Here is a 17,769-nt window from a genome sequence, read left to right on the forward strand (position 1 = left end):
GATTCAAAGGAAACTCTGTGGTATATCCCAGGGATATTTGGAAAAAACCCAGTGAAATACCTATCTAGGAAAGATACAGTGGAGTGAGAAAGGCCAATGATAAGGTCTTGGGTGTCACCAGCTCCGAGTGGGAATTATAGCTACCAAGAAAAAGGTGGTTAATGAATAACAAAGACCAAGCAATGAAGAGGGCTTGGTATTAGGAAACTACCCTAAGGAGGCCCGAGGGAGCGGGTCTAAGAAAATGACCCTACAAGATGAGTCCTTGAGGGAGGTGTTAGATCATCATTATTGCTTTCTTCACCTCTGGATCACAGGACAGAAGGCCTGTAGTCCAGCTTCCTGCTCAAAGCAGGGTCAGCTCTGAGGTCAGACCAGGTTGCTCAGAGCTTTATCCAGTTTGGGTTTGAAAAATCTCACAAGTTGGAGATTGCACCTACCTCTAAGCACCTTGTTCTAACACTTGACTGTGTCTGTGGCAGGAAGGTTATTCCTTGTATCTGGTCTGAACCTCCCTTGTGTCAGCTTGTGTTCATTGTTTCTCACCCTCCCACCGAACAGCACTGAAGAATCTGGCTCTGATCTCCTAGTGACCTCCTCATAGGTACTGGCGGGCTGCTATTACGTCCTCCTAAGCCAGGGCAAGCGGTGAGCTGGAGCCAGAGGTTCAATACAGTGCTCACCCGCTCACTTCGTGCTTCAACGTCTTTTCCTCTTTTCCTTTCTTGGCAACCTTGTAAGCGATTTTGAAGGCCAGTCTGGACCCAAAGGCCCTGGAGAGAAGCTCGAGATGGAGAAGCTAGTATCTTTCAGGCTTCATTGGCATTTAACTGCAGATGAAAGGAGTTCGGGATTGGAAGATCACTAGTGGCAGTCATGGGAGTGCATGGTCCGGTAATATGCTAGGGGCAAAGCAGAAGAGGCATTAGAGAATTGTCTGTTTGGAACAAAAGGCCCAACACTGAGTCAGTTACATCCTCCAGGAGCAAACATGCAATTAGCTTGTTCTAGGTTAAGGAGAACAAACGGAGCATTTCCCTTTGAATGTTTTCTTTCTTGGGAAGAACCTTCCCCCCTAAGCAGGGGGAAGCTCCCCTAAAGCTTCCCTTCTCCCTTCTGCAGGAGAGCAGATTACAGACTAGATCTATGTATTTCTGCAGGTCAGCCATAAACAACAAAAAACCGTGCACAAAAGAATCCTGCCCATCTCATTTGTGATGCATTACAAAATGAGAACAAGAGTGTGCATACCATCTACCATGGATTCTCCAGTCAAAGGGCAAACAGGGACCTGCTGCTGAATTATCAGCTTTATCTTTCTTTGACTTGGGAAGGTATGTTTCAAAAGAGGTCTGTACTTGTTTTGAGAAGTAGCATTCAAGAGGTACTCAAGGACCAAAACAGCATAAAAATTTGCATGAAATAAACATTCTTGTGTTCCGAAGTCTGAATCTGTTGTATGAATCTCCTCCAAATATTTCTGGAATCGGTATTTGGCATTTCTTCCAATTGTGAATCCTGACAGATTTGGAAGAGTAAAACAGATACTGGTTGCAGACAGCAACGACTTTCTTCTAAAATAAATATTTCTGTGGTAAAAACAGAAGCATAAAAACTAGAGTGCAACGAATAAAAAAGTTACAGTGTGATCTACTTCCCTCTGAAACGGTTGGTATTTAGAGCACGTTAGATAATACAAGCAAAAGAGTACTGCTACAAGCAAAATACTTGTTGCATAACCAAAAAAGGGTGGGGGAAACCAACTCCAAATAGAGAACAGCTTGTAAATCATTCTAGCAAACCTGCAAGTGCTAAAAAAATGACTCATCATATTTGGGAAACAAATTTAGTGGTCTTCGGCCTTTGCTGGCCACAGACAATGATGGCAAGCAACTAATAACTCATGGCTGCGATATTGCATTTTCTTGGCTGTAACTTCAATTTCTAATGGCTGCTAGAAATAGCAAAGCATCTTACAAACACCATGTCACTCTTCAGCCATGCGTGGGGATGACTCTATCAGATGAAACTCAGCATCTACTGTTACTTCATGATGCTTGGTTTTTCTATACTGCAAAAGATAAACTCCAGATTTTAAAAAAAAATTTTTTTCAAAATATAAGCAGCTCAGACCAAGGCACAAATTGGACAGTAAAGAGGACATTCAGGATTAGCTTTTGCCACATGTGTCAGAACACGCAAGACATTACACAAAAAGCTGTTTACCTGGAAGGTAAAATTTTACCCCTTCAATTACCGTTTCCCGTAAAGCAGGCCCGCCTCATCTCCTCTGCCAGTTCTGAGTGTATGCATACCAAAACCCAGTTTGCAGTCCAAATTTCTTGCTTTTAAAAAAGATCATACCATAACTGTGAGCATCTTCCCTACAGTATCTCCAAGACTGAGTTTCCAGATACTTCATAAAAGGAGCATAAAAATGTACATCTTCCCCAGATTTGCAGAAGAGGTTTGCTGTGAGAGAAAAAACCTGCAGTCCTCTCTGCAGAGCTGACAAGCCAATGAACAATTTAAGTCTTATATGATCTGTAATTGGAACAGGCTTTACACAAAACAAGAATCTTAATGCCTACATAAAAGTTGCATTTTTAGAATTAGCAATGATAAAAAGACTGGTTATAAGTTTGTGCTGCCCATTGAAGTGAGAATTCCTAAATCTAGCAGCTCAAGCAAAGTTAATTCTTACACTGACAAGGAATGAGAAAATGCGTTCAGCTAAGCAAAGGAATTTAAAAATGATTTATCAGTGCAAAAACCTCAGTAGCTGATCGTCACACATATCCTGACATGTAAATACAGAAATATTTCAGACACGAATGCCAAAAATGATCCCAGAGCAAGCCAGCCCCGTACAGGGAGCTGGGTGGGTATTTAGAACTACCAGTGAAATTCTCAGTGCTGGCTACCTGCACAGTCTATTTCAGGCTCCGGGAAGAAGGGCAGTCTTGCAATACATACTGGTTTTGCTTTGCAGAGATAAATAATGACAAAACCCATCTGTTTCTTACAAACATATAAATTATTTTATTTACAAAGCCATGTTACAAAAAAAAATAATAATAATAAAGCAAAAAACAAAAAATACAATCGCTCACTAGAGAATATCTCCAGGCCCGGTGTTGAACCATGGCAGTATCAATCAGATACATGTTTGTTCTGTTTTTCCTTTTTTAAACTGTAAGCCATAGAATTTACTATTTACACCTACTTTAGACATTTATTCTGCTTACAATTATCACAAGCATGGAATGAAGTCTATTTGATACTGCTAATACATAAAGGTGCAGGACAAAGAATGAAAATACTTAGTGTTACAAAATATGGATTGTAGAAAAGAAATTGGCTGTACAAGTATGGCATTTTTTTTTTTTCTTAGAATGATTGGACATGCTTTCTTCAAAAGTCTTCTGGAAAAGGTTCTAAAATCTGTAGTAGGAAAGCACAATATAGCAGGTGCAAATTCATTTCTGTGCAACAACAGTTATTTAATATATCCCATGACTGACCAGCTATGCAAAACCCACAGAGTTTTGTTAAAGTGCCATGGGTCAACAGCATAACAAAATATAAGGTGTAAATAGAAAAATTTCTTTTTTTCTTCTTTTTTTTAAAACAATAGTTCACTGAGAATCAGCAATAATAGAATATGCTGTATAAACTATTCTCTACAAAGGTCGATCAGCACTATTTACAATTGTTACATCAATACAAAAGAAGGCATACAAGTTATCCAAGTCGCTTTTTATGGCTGACGGGCCTATGCATTGCGTATGTGTAACAACCAAAGCTTCTGAGCCTCTATTGCTGGAAACAAATCACAAGATTTTCAGGCAAATGGGGAAGAAAAAGAACTACCGAGTGAATGCTACACTAATAATGCATTATAGGCTGGTCCAGTTTGTATCCATTTTTTTCAAAGGTTTACTTCCATTTCACTTCTCAGGCTGAAATTTTTGATACAGATAATTAAATAATGATTCTTTGATGATGAAAGAACACTGTGGGATTTTGCTTGGTGCTTAACTTTCCTGAAATGCTGTCAGGTGTAAGCCAGTTGAAAGAAAATTTAAGCAGCATTCAGAGGACAGGTTCCGTATTCCAGCTTTCCAATTAAACGATGCATGGAAAGAGCTAAAGCTTCCTACAACTACAAAATTGCTCCTTCAGTCATTGATTAGCATTATTTCTCAGAAGCAACCACTGAATCTCACAACCACTGTTTTCCCTCAACAACCAGAAATAGCAGTTCATTGATTACAGAGGATGACTTTGTTACTGAGATTTTTAAACTCCTGCAGTTTTATAACTCAAAATAAATTAAAAAAATCAACATAGTACTGCTCCTAAAACTGAACAAGACAAAAATTGTGCAAAAATAACAAAGATATGTACACATTTTTCAGTCTGAAGAAATGTACAATAAAAACATAATTCAAAGAACATTTTAAAAATATAAACATTGCTTAAACTTTCCTAAGTTTCATACTGTTTCTGAAACTATACCGGTCAGTTAGCTCTGAAGTATAGCAAAACATAAATTATTACAAAATTAACACTATAAAAATTTATTTTAAGAATATTTCTAAACTTTTTTCAAAGGGTCTAGCCTTGTTTATAATTGCTTAAACATTTTTAGTCTTAAAATTTGCCTTAAGCCTTCTTTTTTTAAAAAAGAAAGTAGTAATAATCTCCCTATTTGCAGTCTCTCGCCTTTCCCCAAGATGTAAATAAACCAGCATATAAGTGCACTTTTAACACTGTAGAAATAAAAATTAACTCCTCTGTACTATTGTTCCAGTACCTAGTATTGGCTTCCTGATTATAAAATCTATATTTTATTAAAAAATTATTCAGTAATCCTATAAGAAACACTGTCAGTGCAATTCTATTAATGCAAGCCAATCTGCTCAACTCCTGTCCTTGCAAACCCAAACTGTTTAGGGAAGTTACCAAGTGCTGTGATCGTAAGGGTCTCAAAATCCACCCAGATATGGGGATTTTACATGTTGCGCCCCTGATAACATTAATTACAGTTTGGTGCAAAAATCCTCTCTGCGTTGATTGAAGTATAGATTCCTTAAGAGCCTGATCCCGGAAGAGGCTGAACACTCAGAATTCCCACTGAAATTATTAAATGCTGCAGGTACAGAGCACCAATCAGGATTAGTCCCTAAAGTTGCAGTGCCCCAGCTGTTTGCAAATTACTAAGAAATGCACTCAATTTTTATCCATAGGACAAGCTTAAATACAGAATTACTGTAATTTTTATTTAATGAAAAAATTTGGAGAGCCTTTAAATAAATTCAAATCATGATCTGGATTTTTTTTTTTTTTGGAATGTCCGCTGTGTTCTGGTAAGGAAACAAAGGGAGCATTGCAACGCTAACAGCTTTAAAAGGCATGAAACATAACCAAGCAGAACGCACAGATCAGTGGCAAATACAAGTGAAAAACTAAACAAATCACTATTACAGTTTTCTGTAAATTTAATTCTCTTTAAAACCACAAATTCATAAAAGGTTAAATCCATCTGCAGGACATAGAAAATAAAAACCCTGTGGAGTAGGGCTGCTGAGAGCTAGAGATTATAGGCTGGTTCCTTTTCCTTGTTATGGAAGAGTCCTTATTCTACCAGTCCGGTTTGATGTCTTCTAAAAGAGAAACCAGAGCCAGGTTCAAAATCAGAAAACGTCTTTCAGCATAGAATACTTTAACAACATCTGTGCCTGACAGAACTCAAAGCAGGCATTTATTTCAAGTACCTGAACTAAATTCCCTCCCTGTTTACTGATTACATTAGACCTTTAAGAAAAGGAACTGCTTTGAATAAACAGCGTATTTCCTTTTGGGACCGTCTGATTTTAGTAAGCTTTGGTGAATCTCATGTTCATTAACTTGGTGTATCGTTACAAATAAAGAGCAGCAGTTAGATGACAACTCTGAAGAATCTTTTCCTCTACACAGCATGTTTTCATGCACAAGGAATCCCCACACAGCATACACGTTGTCACCTTCCCTTAATAAAATGATCTAGTTACTCAGTATTTAAAAACCACCGCATACTGAGGTCTTGAAGTGTTAACACATTCAGGCACCTAAAAACACTATGAAGACAAAAACACTTGATTAGTTATAAACCTAGAACAAGGATAAAATCTGGAGAAAACAAGCTTTTAACACATAATTTGTATTAACAGGCACAAACAATTTGACTGTAAAACTACCATTCCATTAATGTTTGTTAACAATCAAGGAGGTTTTGTAGGGAAAAATAGTATTTTTTAATTAAAGCAACAATAACTGGAAAAACAGGCACGCTTTTAGGTATACAAGCCCCTGTTTGTGTCTCAGATAGATGCAGCAACGTTCAAATTAAACATGAATTGAGAACAATGTGTCCGAGTTCAACCTGACTGAGTTTAATGCGAGGGGAGAGAGTAGAGCAGCCCACAGCAGTTACCCGCGCAGCCACCAGCGCCCCGCAGCAGCACCCCAGAGTACTGCCTGCTTCAACAAATGCAGCAAATGACCAACACAACCTACTTGTGTGAAATCAAAGGAACCACGGGGCACCTTTATCTCACAGCCCAGTCACGGGAAACATGCCCTCATCGGTGGCAGGTGACTTTCACAGCGCTGCCGCACGTCTTCTCCGCTCCGACTGGACACCCTGGGAGGTGAGCGGGGGCTCCGCTCCGACTGGACACCCTCGGACTGGACACCCTGGGAGGTGAGCGGGGGCTCCGCTCCGACTGGACACCCTCGGACTGGACACCCTGGGAGGTGAGTGGGGGCTCCGCTCCGACTGGACACCCTCGGACTGGACACCCTGGGAGGTGAGCGGGGGCTCCGCTCCGACTGGACACCCTCGGACTGGACACCCTGGGAGGTGAGCGGGGGAGCCGGCTTTCTCAGCAGGCTGCACACAGGCCAGCGTGGGCTCCAGCGAGGCTGGCTTTACAGCCTACTGCAACTTCCCGACTGCCTCATCCTCACCCGCCCCCTCAGCCCCGAGCTGAGTGAAGGACCCCTCTCCCTTCTCTCGAGGAACAAGAATCTTCTCCTCCCTTCTCACCCCGCCTCCGCACCAGCCGACAGCCCGACAGGTTGCCTGACCAGGTAACACAGCGGAGGAAGTCCAGAGGAACTGCTCCATACTCGCACTTAGCTTGACGGCTGCAATTCTACTTCAAACTGCATTGTTGAAGGTCTGTTGTTCTGACTTGTATTCATGAAAACTTGCCTGTTTTTTCCAACTATAAAACCCAGTGTAGAGCAGAGACTGTCTCTGCCTACAGACCTTGCTTCACTTGGACTCCCTGGTTATCACGGTTATAACATCACTAGCACTAAAAACAAGAGACCGCAGGCTCCCCCAGTAATATCTTCACTGCCACAGCAGATACTTGCAGATCCACTTATTGTGACCTCATTAATAACACCTTATAAAGAAATATTATAGCACAGTTTAAGACTAAAATTGTGTTTAGAGACTATTCAGTTGCTAGATTGGAGATGAAAGCTGTCAACAAAGCAGCTCAGATTTATGTTGACAGTGACAAGCATTCACTAGCTAGGTAATCATTATTCATGGGTCCGAACACTAAAATCCTGTGTCAGAGTTTTTAAAAAAAAAGTTTAACAAAACTTAACACATCTTGATTTTCTTTCATATTTGTATTCTGGGCTCTGTATTCAACTACCGAACTGACAGAAACATGTTTAACAATAAAGAGTTTGTGGGGCTTAAAGCAAGCAAGCACTTCTATTTTTGATAAAGTCACGGAAACAGGCAGCTGGGAAGCTCAGCAGCAGCCTCTGTTTACATAAGGCTGCCACAAAATTAATGTTTTGCACTGTTAGGTTTCCCCCATGGGATCTAGGCAACAGATCCCAACAAGCTCTGCTCCCCAGGTAGTGTGTATTTTATACTAGCACAGGAGCAGGAGGTTAAAGCACAAACAGTTTTGCACTTCAGAACAGCTTTATCCCATGTTTGTTACTGGCACTTGGACGACAGTGTCTCACACGGCAAAATGCCAGTCCTTAGCAGTTTGAAGAAACTTTCCACTTTTTTCCCTTCAGAGTAACTCTTCCATACATACACTGCTTTGCATTCAGCACCAAGAGAAAAAAAAAATAAATTTACTGTTTGGCAGTTCATCTCAAGACGTGAGTGATTCAGAATATTTTTAATGGGGATGCAGTTGTGGGTTATCATTACTGCAGTCATTACTATTCTTTTGCTGCGTGTGCACAGCAGAAACTAAGCAGCACAGCCATTTGGAATAACTACTCCTGTACATGTAACAGAATTCTAAAATACTGACTGGTTGTACAAAAAAAATCCTCTGGATTTTTTTTTTTTTTACTTGTGACTACACCTTGCTGAGGTGGGAAACCTTTTCATACCAAGGATCTTGATAATGAATTCTTGATAAACCACTCAGCTTGGAGAGTCAAACAGTAGGGGCCATATTAAAAAAATAAACTAGTCTATCAGCCCTCCAGACAGATGAGGGCTGGATCATAGGGCAAGAACCTGTCCTCACAAAAAAGCCGAGTTACAGAATTTAATAGAATCATCTGACTAGCAATCTGTGTGATAAACAGGTATGGTGGGAGTGCTAAGTATTTCTCACAGTCCAAAAAGAATTCAGATTATGCTTAGCTTAGTTAAGCTTTCAGATTAGTTTCCCTGAATAGTCAAGTGCCCCGTCTTCTCTGTCCTGTTTCTGTTTTCCCTTTGCTGCTTTCACTTCTGGCCTATTTTTAAATGCTGTCCCTCCTGTGCCAGTGTGGGGACTCTGCTGTGCCATCTCGCTCAGCAGGGGAAGCTGGACAGAAAAACCACATCAGCTGAGCTGGATCCTACGCAGACAGCTTATGCTGCTGCCGAGTTTGTATCACCAAAGCAACGGCCAGCGAGCAGCACATAAGCCAACCCGAGGCATAATACAGGTGGTGAAAAACAACCAGGAAACTTGTTATTCATAAACCTCAGAGGGAAAAATAGCTGGAAAAAAATTAAGTGAGAGGAGAAATCTAGTATTAGTTCACTGAAAGATGGCTTCTATAAAGAATTGTATTCACAAGGAAATTGTATTTTAAAGTTACACAGTATAAAATATTTCAAAACGGCTTACAGACTACTTAAATACACTTTTTTTAAAAGCAACTTACTTGTCTGTTGTGTACGGGGTTTGATGTACTCGAAGGACTGGACTGTGACAAAGCTACACTGCTATTTTTTCCAATCTGAAAGACATTAATTGAGCAGTAGTGAGAGGCATATTTGTCAGCTGAATGCAGATGCTGGTAACGGCCTTCCCTTTCCCGTGTAAAGCGGCACTAATTGCTTTGCATTTGGAACCCGGGTATTTTGCTATTGCAAAAGATACGCTTCTTCAGATAGAATCGTAATCATCTCTCAGAGCCTGTATACTTCAAATAAACTCTTAAAAGGCACATAAATAGTCTTACAGGTCAGAAGACAACACAAGAGTCACTGGGAGAATACAGATCGTAAAACCCCACCTCTCTAGACTGAAATACTAGTTTCTCTAGTTAGGGGAGTCACGCAGTGCAGCTAGCCAGTGGCTGAGAGAGCACGGGGTGCGCAGGGTCACAGACCCCTCCCCAGAGGACCTTCCCCACTCCTGGGGAGTTTAAAGCAAGTGGCCAGTCACCATAGCATGCCCTGAGTTCTTCCACTTCCTTCCATACAGAGTCTTCATTCATTATTGCTTAGTAAAGCAAATATTAACCAGAAGAATCAAACTCCAGAGGTTTAAATCTGCAATTGTATCAATTTACTGCATCAGAGAATTTCTTTGGGAATGAGTGCCAATTGGTAGTACACATACATACATTTTAAAAGTGCTTAGTTAAAATATTGCAATGTTCAGTCTGCATATTTCAGTGCTTGAGAGATTACAGCACTCCGCAAGAGCGGTCTGTCTTAGCTTTTTCTACACGGACCCATAAACATAGTGTAGATATTTCTGTTGCGATACAAAAGCAGAGACAGCTGTTGAGTCAGAGGAGCAGCTCCTCAGGGGTTACAAGGCTGATAAAAATTAACCATGGACACCTGCTGCAATGGCAGAGGACTGGCTTTTGAACAGTTCCTCACAAGGTCAATGGACTTCAAGTAACGTCAACTTTAATCATTTGATGGAGAGGTAGCAAGGACCTGTCTTCCAAACAGCGAGAAATGCAGTTGCAAGTTTCTTACTGAACAGATGGGACTGTGGCATTGGCTGGCAGGGCTTTCACCAATGTCATAGTTTTCTCCTTGCCTTTTGCAATGTCATTTGTCATTTTGCCCTTTCACGTATATAGTGTAAGGTAGCCTTTGTCTCCCTCTCCATACCTGCCCTTTCTCACTGTGACTGTTTAAAAGTGTTCTCTATTCACATTCTCTCCAGAAATGTTTCAAGTTCTTATTTACAGCCAATTCTGAAGGCAGCTCCTGTGGTGCACAAAGATTAAAAGGGTAGGCCTCTGCCTATCCTGTTCCCTTTAGCTTCTTGTTTTGCATGCCACAGCTGTTCTTCCCGAGGTAGTAACGTGCCATAGCGAGCTTTTCTTCAATATACAAAGCTTGACTAAAGATACACAACTTTGTAAAATCTTTCCTATCCATTCAGAACATCATGACAAACCTTTCTTCCCTCCATCCACCATTATAATATGCATAAAATCCTTTCATCATAAAATACATGCCCATCTTTGAAATCGAAAACTAGCCGCCGAGAAGTTGACTTGCTGAGATCCTAGGATCATGAGAGGAATATGACACCTCTTCCTGCTCCCCTCGTCCAGCGCTCCTCGGGCTAGCAGCCTGACTGCAGGTAAGGCAAAGCAAGGAGCGCAGCGTGCAGCACGGGGGGGCTTCCAGCGCTTCAGCCCCGCGCCCGCACGCAGAGCTGGAAGGGCAGCGCCCCAGGACAGAAGGGTAATTCAGACAGACTCAACAGTCACAGCGCTACGTGAAAATAGGAAAGATTCCCAGATGTGTTGGGTCTTTAATGATGGGAACACCATTTCAAAAGGATTAGGGTGAGCCCCGGACTTAAGTCCCTTTTTCTCTTTTAAAAATAAATTACACTTCAAAACCCCATGCTTAACACTTTCAGTTGCTATCTACCCAGGCTGGACTTGAATTAAATTAGAAAAAGAAATACCTGAGCCTGCCACCAGTCACTTGAGCTTTTTTCTGTGTTCTTATTCTCTTAATTTAATTTGCCCAATTACATCAGGGAACAGGAGCAAGATTTTAAGTAGTGGGGGTTTTTTGGTGGTATTTTTACTGTAACTGCATTTCTAGAACCCAGCAAGTCAAAACAGGAGAGCTTAAAAGTGATTTCAAGTGTTGTATTCTCCGGAGTTTTAATATTCACATGTAGGGTATATAATATTATTTGACCCATATGCTTAAGTGGGTACAAATTTCATTTATTTATAGCACAAATAAACAGCAGGAAATGTCTATTTTGTTACTGTATACAATTCAGTATCATTGTCACAAAGACAATTTGCTGCCAGACAGACATCTGAAATACAATCAACTCCCCTTTACCTCCTAGTTTGGATTACTAGTGTAGCTCCGAAGACCAGCAATAAAAGTGTGGCCAACTTTGACATATACACACGCACACAAATATGCATGTATACATATATATGTGTATGTACCTGTACATGTATATAAAACCACTATGTTTAAAAATCTGTATATCATTACACCCATTGCATATATTTAACCTTTTACTGAAGGAAAAGTTATTAGTATTACTCACATATTTACCAATATTCAAAAAAGATCTCCAATTTGATTCTTTATGGTTTATTTACTTCCATTACTGTGCAACATGCTGAAATACATCACAAACTGAAACAGGAACATCCCACAGGAACAGATTTAATCACTAGGGGAGTCGGAATTTGAACTCAGAACTTCCTGTGTATATCTGTAAGACTTACATTCTATGTCCTGTGAAAAGAGGATACAATCCATTTCCTACTACCAGTGTTTGTACTAAAATAACAATTTGTACTCACTTTTTCTTCCCATGTGAGGTATTATATCTTAGGGCAATTTAATCTTTTTGGGCACAAACATAGTTCAAAAATCAGGTGTGCGACAGAATGAAGAATTTACAGCATCCTCCACTGACTTCAGTGACTTAAAGATTAGTTCTGATGGCAGGACACATTTAGAAGGCTTAAAATAGAAAGACAATGCCACTACCTGTTTTTAAAAGCCAAACAAGTAATCTCAGTTGCATCTCTGCTGGAAGCAGGGAAGAGAAGATATACCTGCTAAGCCATTCTTTGAGACCTTCATTCTGTCTGCTATAACAGTTTTAGAATTCATTTATTCCCTTCTTCCACTCCCATTTCTGTGTGCTGCTACCTATGGATTACTGTGCCTGAGATCTTACCCTCTTCATTTCCAAATTCCATTTTATGTCCAATATCCTTAGAAATGAGAGTTTCACAGCAGTTCAGAAACAATAAAAAAAAAAAATCGCCTAAGCTGCCTTCTCTAGATTTTCTGAGGTATTCTATTCTATGGTTTTCTCTTCCAGAGGCCAGGGCCAAGCTTTGTTTTCTGTGCACTGCACAGCACCAGACACGGTAGCAGAATGAAACAGTAGACCATTATAAAGACTGTACTGGCAGTTTTTCCACCAAATTTTACTTCACGTATACTTTTGTCCCTATATAGCATCACTGAAAGTGGGAGTGTGTAACCTTATCTGTTGCACTGACTTGTATATTCTGAACACTTGCATGCTAAAAAAGATAACCAAATGTCCACTAAAGATCACCTGGTTAAGATCACTTCTTAATTTTTCCAGTTTCAAACAGGAAACAGCATCTGAGGTCAGGCATCTCAGACTCTCCCCACAGGGAAAGGTAGATGCGTTTTGCGTAAGAGAAATGAGGAGGCTTGCGTAACATTAAAAGATGAATCAGCAACAAGTTTGAGAAAAGAAACAAACAGAAATGCTGACTCTTATCTTCCTGTTTCAATGACACAATTTATTTCAGAGATGAGACTTAAGATCCAAAATTAATTTCTAAAAACTATTTATCCATTCTGGATATCCAATTTTACTGTCAAAGATACAAATGGCTACTTTATTAACTGAATTAAAAAACCTCATAAAATATTTTTTAAAAGTGTTTATACCTCTCTCTCTCTCTATATATATTTTTAACGCTCAAAGCATCGTTCTATGATTGGTACCAAACAAATACAAATATGTTTCTGTATTAACCTAGAAAGCAAGCTGTGTGATGAAAAACAATCAGAAGCAAACATAGTATTTTCTTTTCAGAATGCATGAAATATTTCAAGGAAGTCAAACATGACCTGCAAAAAAGTAACTGGGAGAGTCCCTTACCTGCCGAGAGATGGAGCTGCTTGTAGGATCTGGCACCGCAGAAATAAGGTTGGCAGTGCTCTTTCTATGAACACTATTCATACCAGGCATTTTAGTGATTTTACAGGCTTTGCTACTAGAACTAGAGTTTTTACGTTTTTTTCCTTCTGATTTGTCGAAAGAAAGGGGTAGAGAAGACACTGCATTATGTGCTCCCAGGGAGTGGTCCCCTGAGTGGTGCACAAGAGAAGATACAGACAGATTAGAAGAGTCAATACTGCTTACTACCATGCTCATATGTTTCACTGAGTCTGTTGAACTACTTGATAATGAAGTCCGTCCTGAGGGCTCCGATTTGGCACTGAGTGGGCTTGTTCCATTATTTGTATTGTGCACAGACATACTGTTATAGGAAGATGTAGCCTGATAGGAGTTCAAAGTTGAACTGGGGTTCAGGACACAGTTCTTTTTGTGGGACCCTGAAAATGAAGACGAGGAAGATGTCTGCAAAGACAATGAGGATGATGAGGACGATGAAGACGATGACTGCGGCTTTTTCTTTTTGTTACTTGAAGACTCATCACTCCGAGATGACAGGTCTTTCACTTTTGAGGATTTGCTGGTTTTTGTTTTGGATGGCTTGTGGGATGGGGAAGGGATGACTGCTGGCACTGGTGACACAGCTGATGGCGCCTTAAAAGTCGAGTCCATGATACTTAGGCTTGCAGCCACATGGGGAAAAGCTGTAGTGTGTGACATAATGGAATTCGTATCTGACGTCGTCACAAAGGCTGCATTTGATAACATGGCTGATGTCATTATGTAAGAAGAAGAAGTGATTCTCGAACTGATAGGTGTTGAAGGAATATACACCGCACTGGGGTTGCTGAAAGGCTGCAAGACTGATGCGGGAAAAGGAGTGGAGACATGTGCTGCTGGAGAAGGCATGGGACTATCTGCCGCAGGAGGAATTTTCCTAAATAGAGAAGGGGGGGCAGGGAAGGAAAAAAAAAAAAAAAAAAAGGAAGTTTTAGATACATAAAAAATTCCATCTGAACAGTGCAGGTAGGAAATTATTTCTGGGAAGGACCAACTTATTAAAAAAGGCAAACCTAGTTGATTCTAATTTTGTTTCTTATCCTACCAATCACATATATTTTCATACCCACAGTTCAAAACCAGCTCTGCATTGTACAACAGCTTAAAAATGCTTTTCTTCTGATTTTTTCCCTCTTTTTAAACTTGCAATTCCATTGTGAGGTTCTTTGGGATTTAATACAAACAAAAACCAACACATGTGTGTTTTAATACTGGAACGATTTGGGAAAGCTGGGTCATGAAGTACATTTTCCTAAAAATTAATTTTGAAATGAGACACATTAAATCCGTGAAGGCAGCAGAGACCTAACAGAAGACGATTAGGTAAGGAACTATGCAGCGTAATTTTCTGTATAAAATTCTGTCATGGCACGTGAGCCCTAAACTGTGTAACTTGGTTAAACCAGAACTGAGCTCCACTTCAGCACAAGGGCCCCATGCAGCAATTAACTGCATAGTGTTACAATTTAACCACTTTATTACAAATCTGATTTCCTTTTTTCCTCTCCTATTGTATGAAACAACTAAAAATGCAAATAGAATGCCTGATGGTGGGATCTATAAACATTCTAGTCACTACATTTCATTCATTGCGTATGTTTTGCTTGAAAGTTCAAGTTGTGGAACAGTTTCAGTATCAACCTGAACTCACAGGTTAGATCTGATGAGGGTAGTCAATGAGCCAGTTTGGGGGTCTGTGAAGCACTTCATCACTGAGCTTGAAGAGGAAAGGAGGAAAGCTCATCCCTTTCCCAGTGCAGTGCTGTTCCCAACAGCTCATTTGAGAGGTAGTTAGACAGGATTAACTAGGTAAGTTATTGATTAACTTCCCTGATACTGAAAATTTGACAAAGTATTAAACAACGCTTGATAACTAGTTGAATACTATTCGAGAATAAAATTTAAGAATATTACTTGTGAAATTAGTAGAATGTATTCAACTTCCTTTCTATTCAGCCACCATCTATTACTTTATCTAGTCCAGTGTTAACAAAGAACCAGACTTCCATGGTGTCTCTTGGAAAATTATCACGTCAGCTTTTCTCATTATTTAGACTAAAATTTAATTCACAGTTTAATCCTATTTCTCTTTGTTAAGAAGCTGTACATCACCATAACTCTGCCCTTGTTATCCTCTCTACTGACATCTTTTCAGTTTTTAAAGGCTTACTCTTGCCCTCAAAGAAGTATGATAGAAGAGCAGCACTGGGTGTGCTGTTTTATCATAAATCAAATCCTAATTGCAAGTGTTCTCTCCTGGTATTCTTCCTATGGAGACTGTCAGACAGAACGCTGTTTATGGCACAATTACATAAGGGATTACATACAGTCCATGCAGCCAGAAACGAGGAAGTCCTACTGCCTGCGACTTGCTACACGAACAAAGCTGCTTATCAGGTCCGTTCCTCGGTTTATTTTTAAAGAGGGGCCAATAGTTCTTACCCACCTTTGTAAGGTACTTCGAGAACTAGAGATAAAAAGTACTTTGTAAATGTCATTATCGTTTTCAAAATATGGCCTTGCATCCCTTTACCCTTTGTCTCAGCGGGATGAGTCACAGCTACAGAGCCGTACTAGCACTGGTGATAAAATACCAGCTTTACGCATAGCCCTGCTTGGGGAAGACGGGAAAAGATCAGTCCAGAGGAGGGGTGAGGACAACAGAAGAATACAGTAGGGTTAAGCACTGTGAGCTTCCTGTGTTATACAGACAAGTAAGTGCGGATGGAATTCATTAAAATATTAGAGATTACATGAACAGCTAGGATTTGGGAAAACATTTACAATTGGATTGAGTGGGAGCAGGATGAGGCCTGTTTATTTCTTGTATCATATAACTACCATAGAGGTTATTTTTGTTTTTCATGATAGTAGTGGTACTAGTGACACATTTTCTCAGATGCCCGAGTATCTTTTCTCCTGACAAACAAAGTCAACAGATAACAAGTTTTAATCTTCCTATTTAAGGAAACCAAATTTGTGGAAGGTGACTGACACTAGTTAACAGCCAAATTTACAAAGCACAAGAGAGGAACCCTTTGCAGATCAAGCACGATCTGTCTCTAAACAGACATGAAACTGGCCCTTTTACGGCAAACCCAACCATTTCCAAACTATGTCTCCCAGCACAGTAGCACTGTTACTATCAAGTTACCAGGTTAGTCAGACAAGCCAAGCTTTAGTGTTTCAAAAATGTATTTAAATAAAAATCAAACCTTGTTTATCTAATGGCTGGCATCCAATGAATATAACACAGTCCTGATAATAAACAGTGACATGAAACACTGCACTTTAGTGTCATTACATTGGAAGAAGAATGCATATTCTGTAGCAGAATACCCCCAAAAAAATCAATCTTATCTGCAGATGCCATGAGTTTTTCAGATTTTTTTTTTTTAAAAGAATTAGCATTGTTTTTAGAAGTGCAGTCTGTTTTAATGTATCTGTGTAGCCAAAGCCCATAGTGCTTGGAACCTGCACACATGACATTGAGGTGCTTCAATAGTGAGTAATAATCAGAATTTTAAGACCCCAAAGCCAGTAAGGCACTATAGACTGAAAAATTATCATATTCCATCTTACGCACAGGCAAATGCGTACCGAGTTCCTTATCTTACAAGACATGAGTCTTACGGAGCAAAGTCCAAATGGGTGATACGGGTACATGATACAGGTATAAAAATCTAGGCCAAATCTAACCTGTGTGTTATAAGATGATATGATATCAAAACATATCTCCAAACCCAGAAAACACTGAGCTTTAATGCTTTTAAGTAACGTTAAAAGAACTACTGAATTATTCCTCCACAGATTCAGAGGGACTAAAAAAAGTCCTAAAATCTGGCAGAAATTTACATCAGAATAGGAGACTGTTCTGTGGTGCTGCATATTCCTTAACAGAGAAGAGAAAATTTGTATTCATATCACTGCTATGCCTTAATACAGAGGTAATTTTACAAACGCTTCCCATGGAGTGTTTAATTTAGAAGTTTTACAGAATTAAAAACATTAAACTACCCACGAAGTGTAAAAATCCCACTTACTTCCACATCTGTGAGTTCAAGTGTTTTTCTACCATGGAGTTTAGTGCGAATCGAAAATGGTCCCATCTTCTGTCAAAGACATAGTACCCTCTTCCCATTAAGCGACTGCCATATGAACAAAACTGAAAGAAAAGATATTTCAAAGTTGTTTATAAAAAATATTTCTACATTATAAAATAATTATCATTTATAGATCAAGGAGCACCTTTGTAATT

At 39.7% G+C, this 17,769-nt stretch overlaps 1 protein-coding gene across 7 annotated transcripts in view; it reads right to left on the reverse strand.

Moving 5' to 3' along the window:
- Positions 1-3,045: 3,045 nt before the first annotated feature.
- The window catches only part of ATXN7L1 (ataxin 7 like 1), a 120,358-nt gene continuing 105,634 nt past the window's right edge, over positions 3,046-17,769 (reverse strand). For 5 of the 7 annotated variants that reach the window (XM_075712568.1, XM_075712552.1, XM_009490797.2 and 2 more), the window contains 4 exons: positions 17,555-17,676; positions 13,434-14,388; positions 9,202-9,276; positions 3,046-5,669 (listed from right to left, as the gene is read on the reverse strand). In XM_075712568.1, the coding sequence (XP_075568683.1) occupies positions 5,628-5,669; positions 9,202-9,276; positions 13,434-14,388; positions 17,555-17,676 (1,194 nt within the window). In that variant the 3' untranslated portion in view covers positions 3,046-5,627. Of the gene's footprint in view, positions 6,123-9,201; positions 9,277-13,433; positions 14,389-17,554; positions 17,677-17,769 lie in introns of all 7 variants that reach the window. The other 2 variants (XM_075712595.1, XM_075712559.1) reach the window with 2 other exon arrangements.

The sequence above is a fragment of the Pelecanus crispus genome, chromosome 1, assembly GCF_030463565.1.
Source record: "Pelecanus crispus isolate bPelCri1 chromosome 1, bPelCri1.pri, whole genome shotgun sequence".
NCBI classification, from domain to species: domain Eukaryota; kingdom Metazoa; phylum Chordata; class Aves; order Pelecaniformes; family Pelecanidae; genus Pelecanus; species Pelecanus crispus.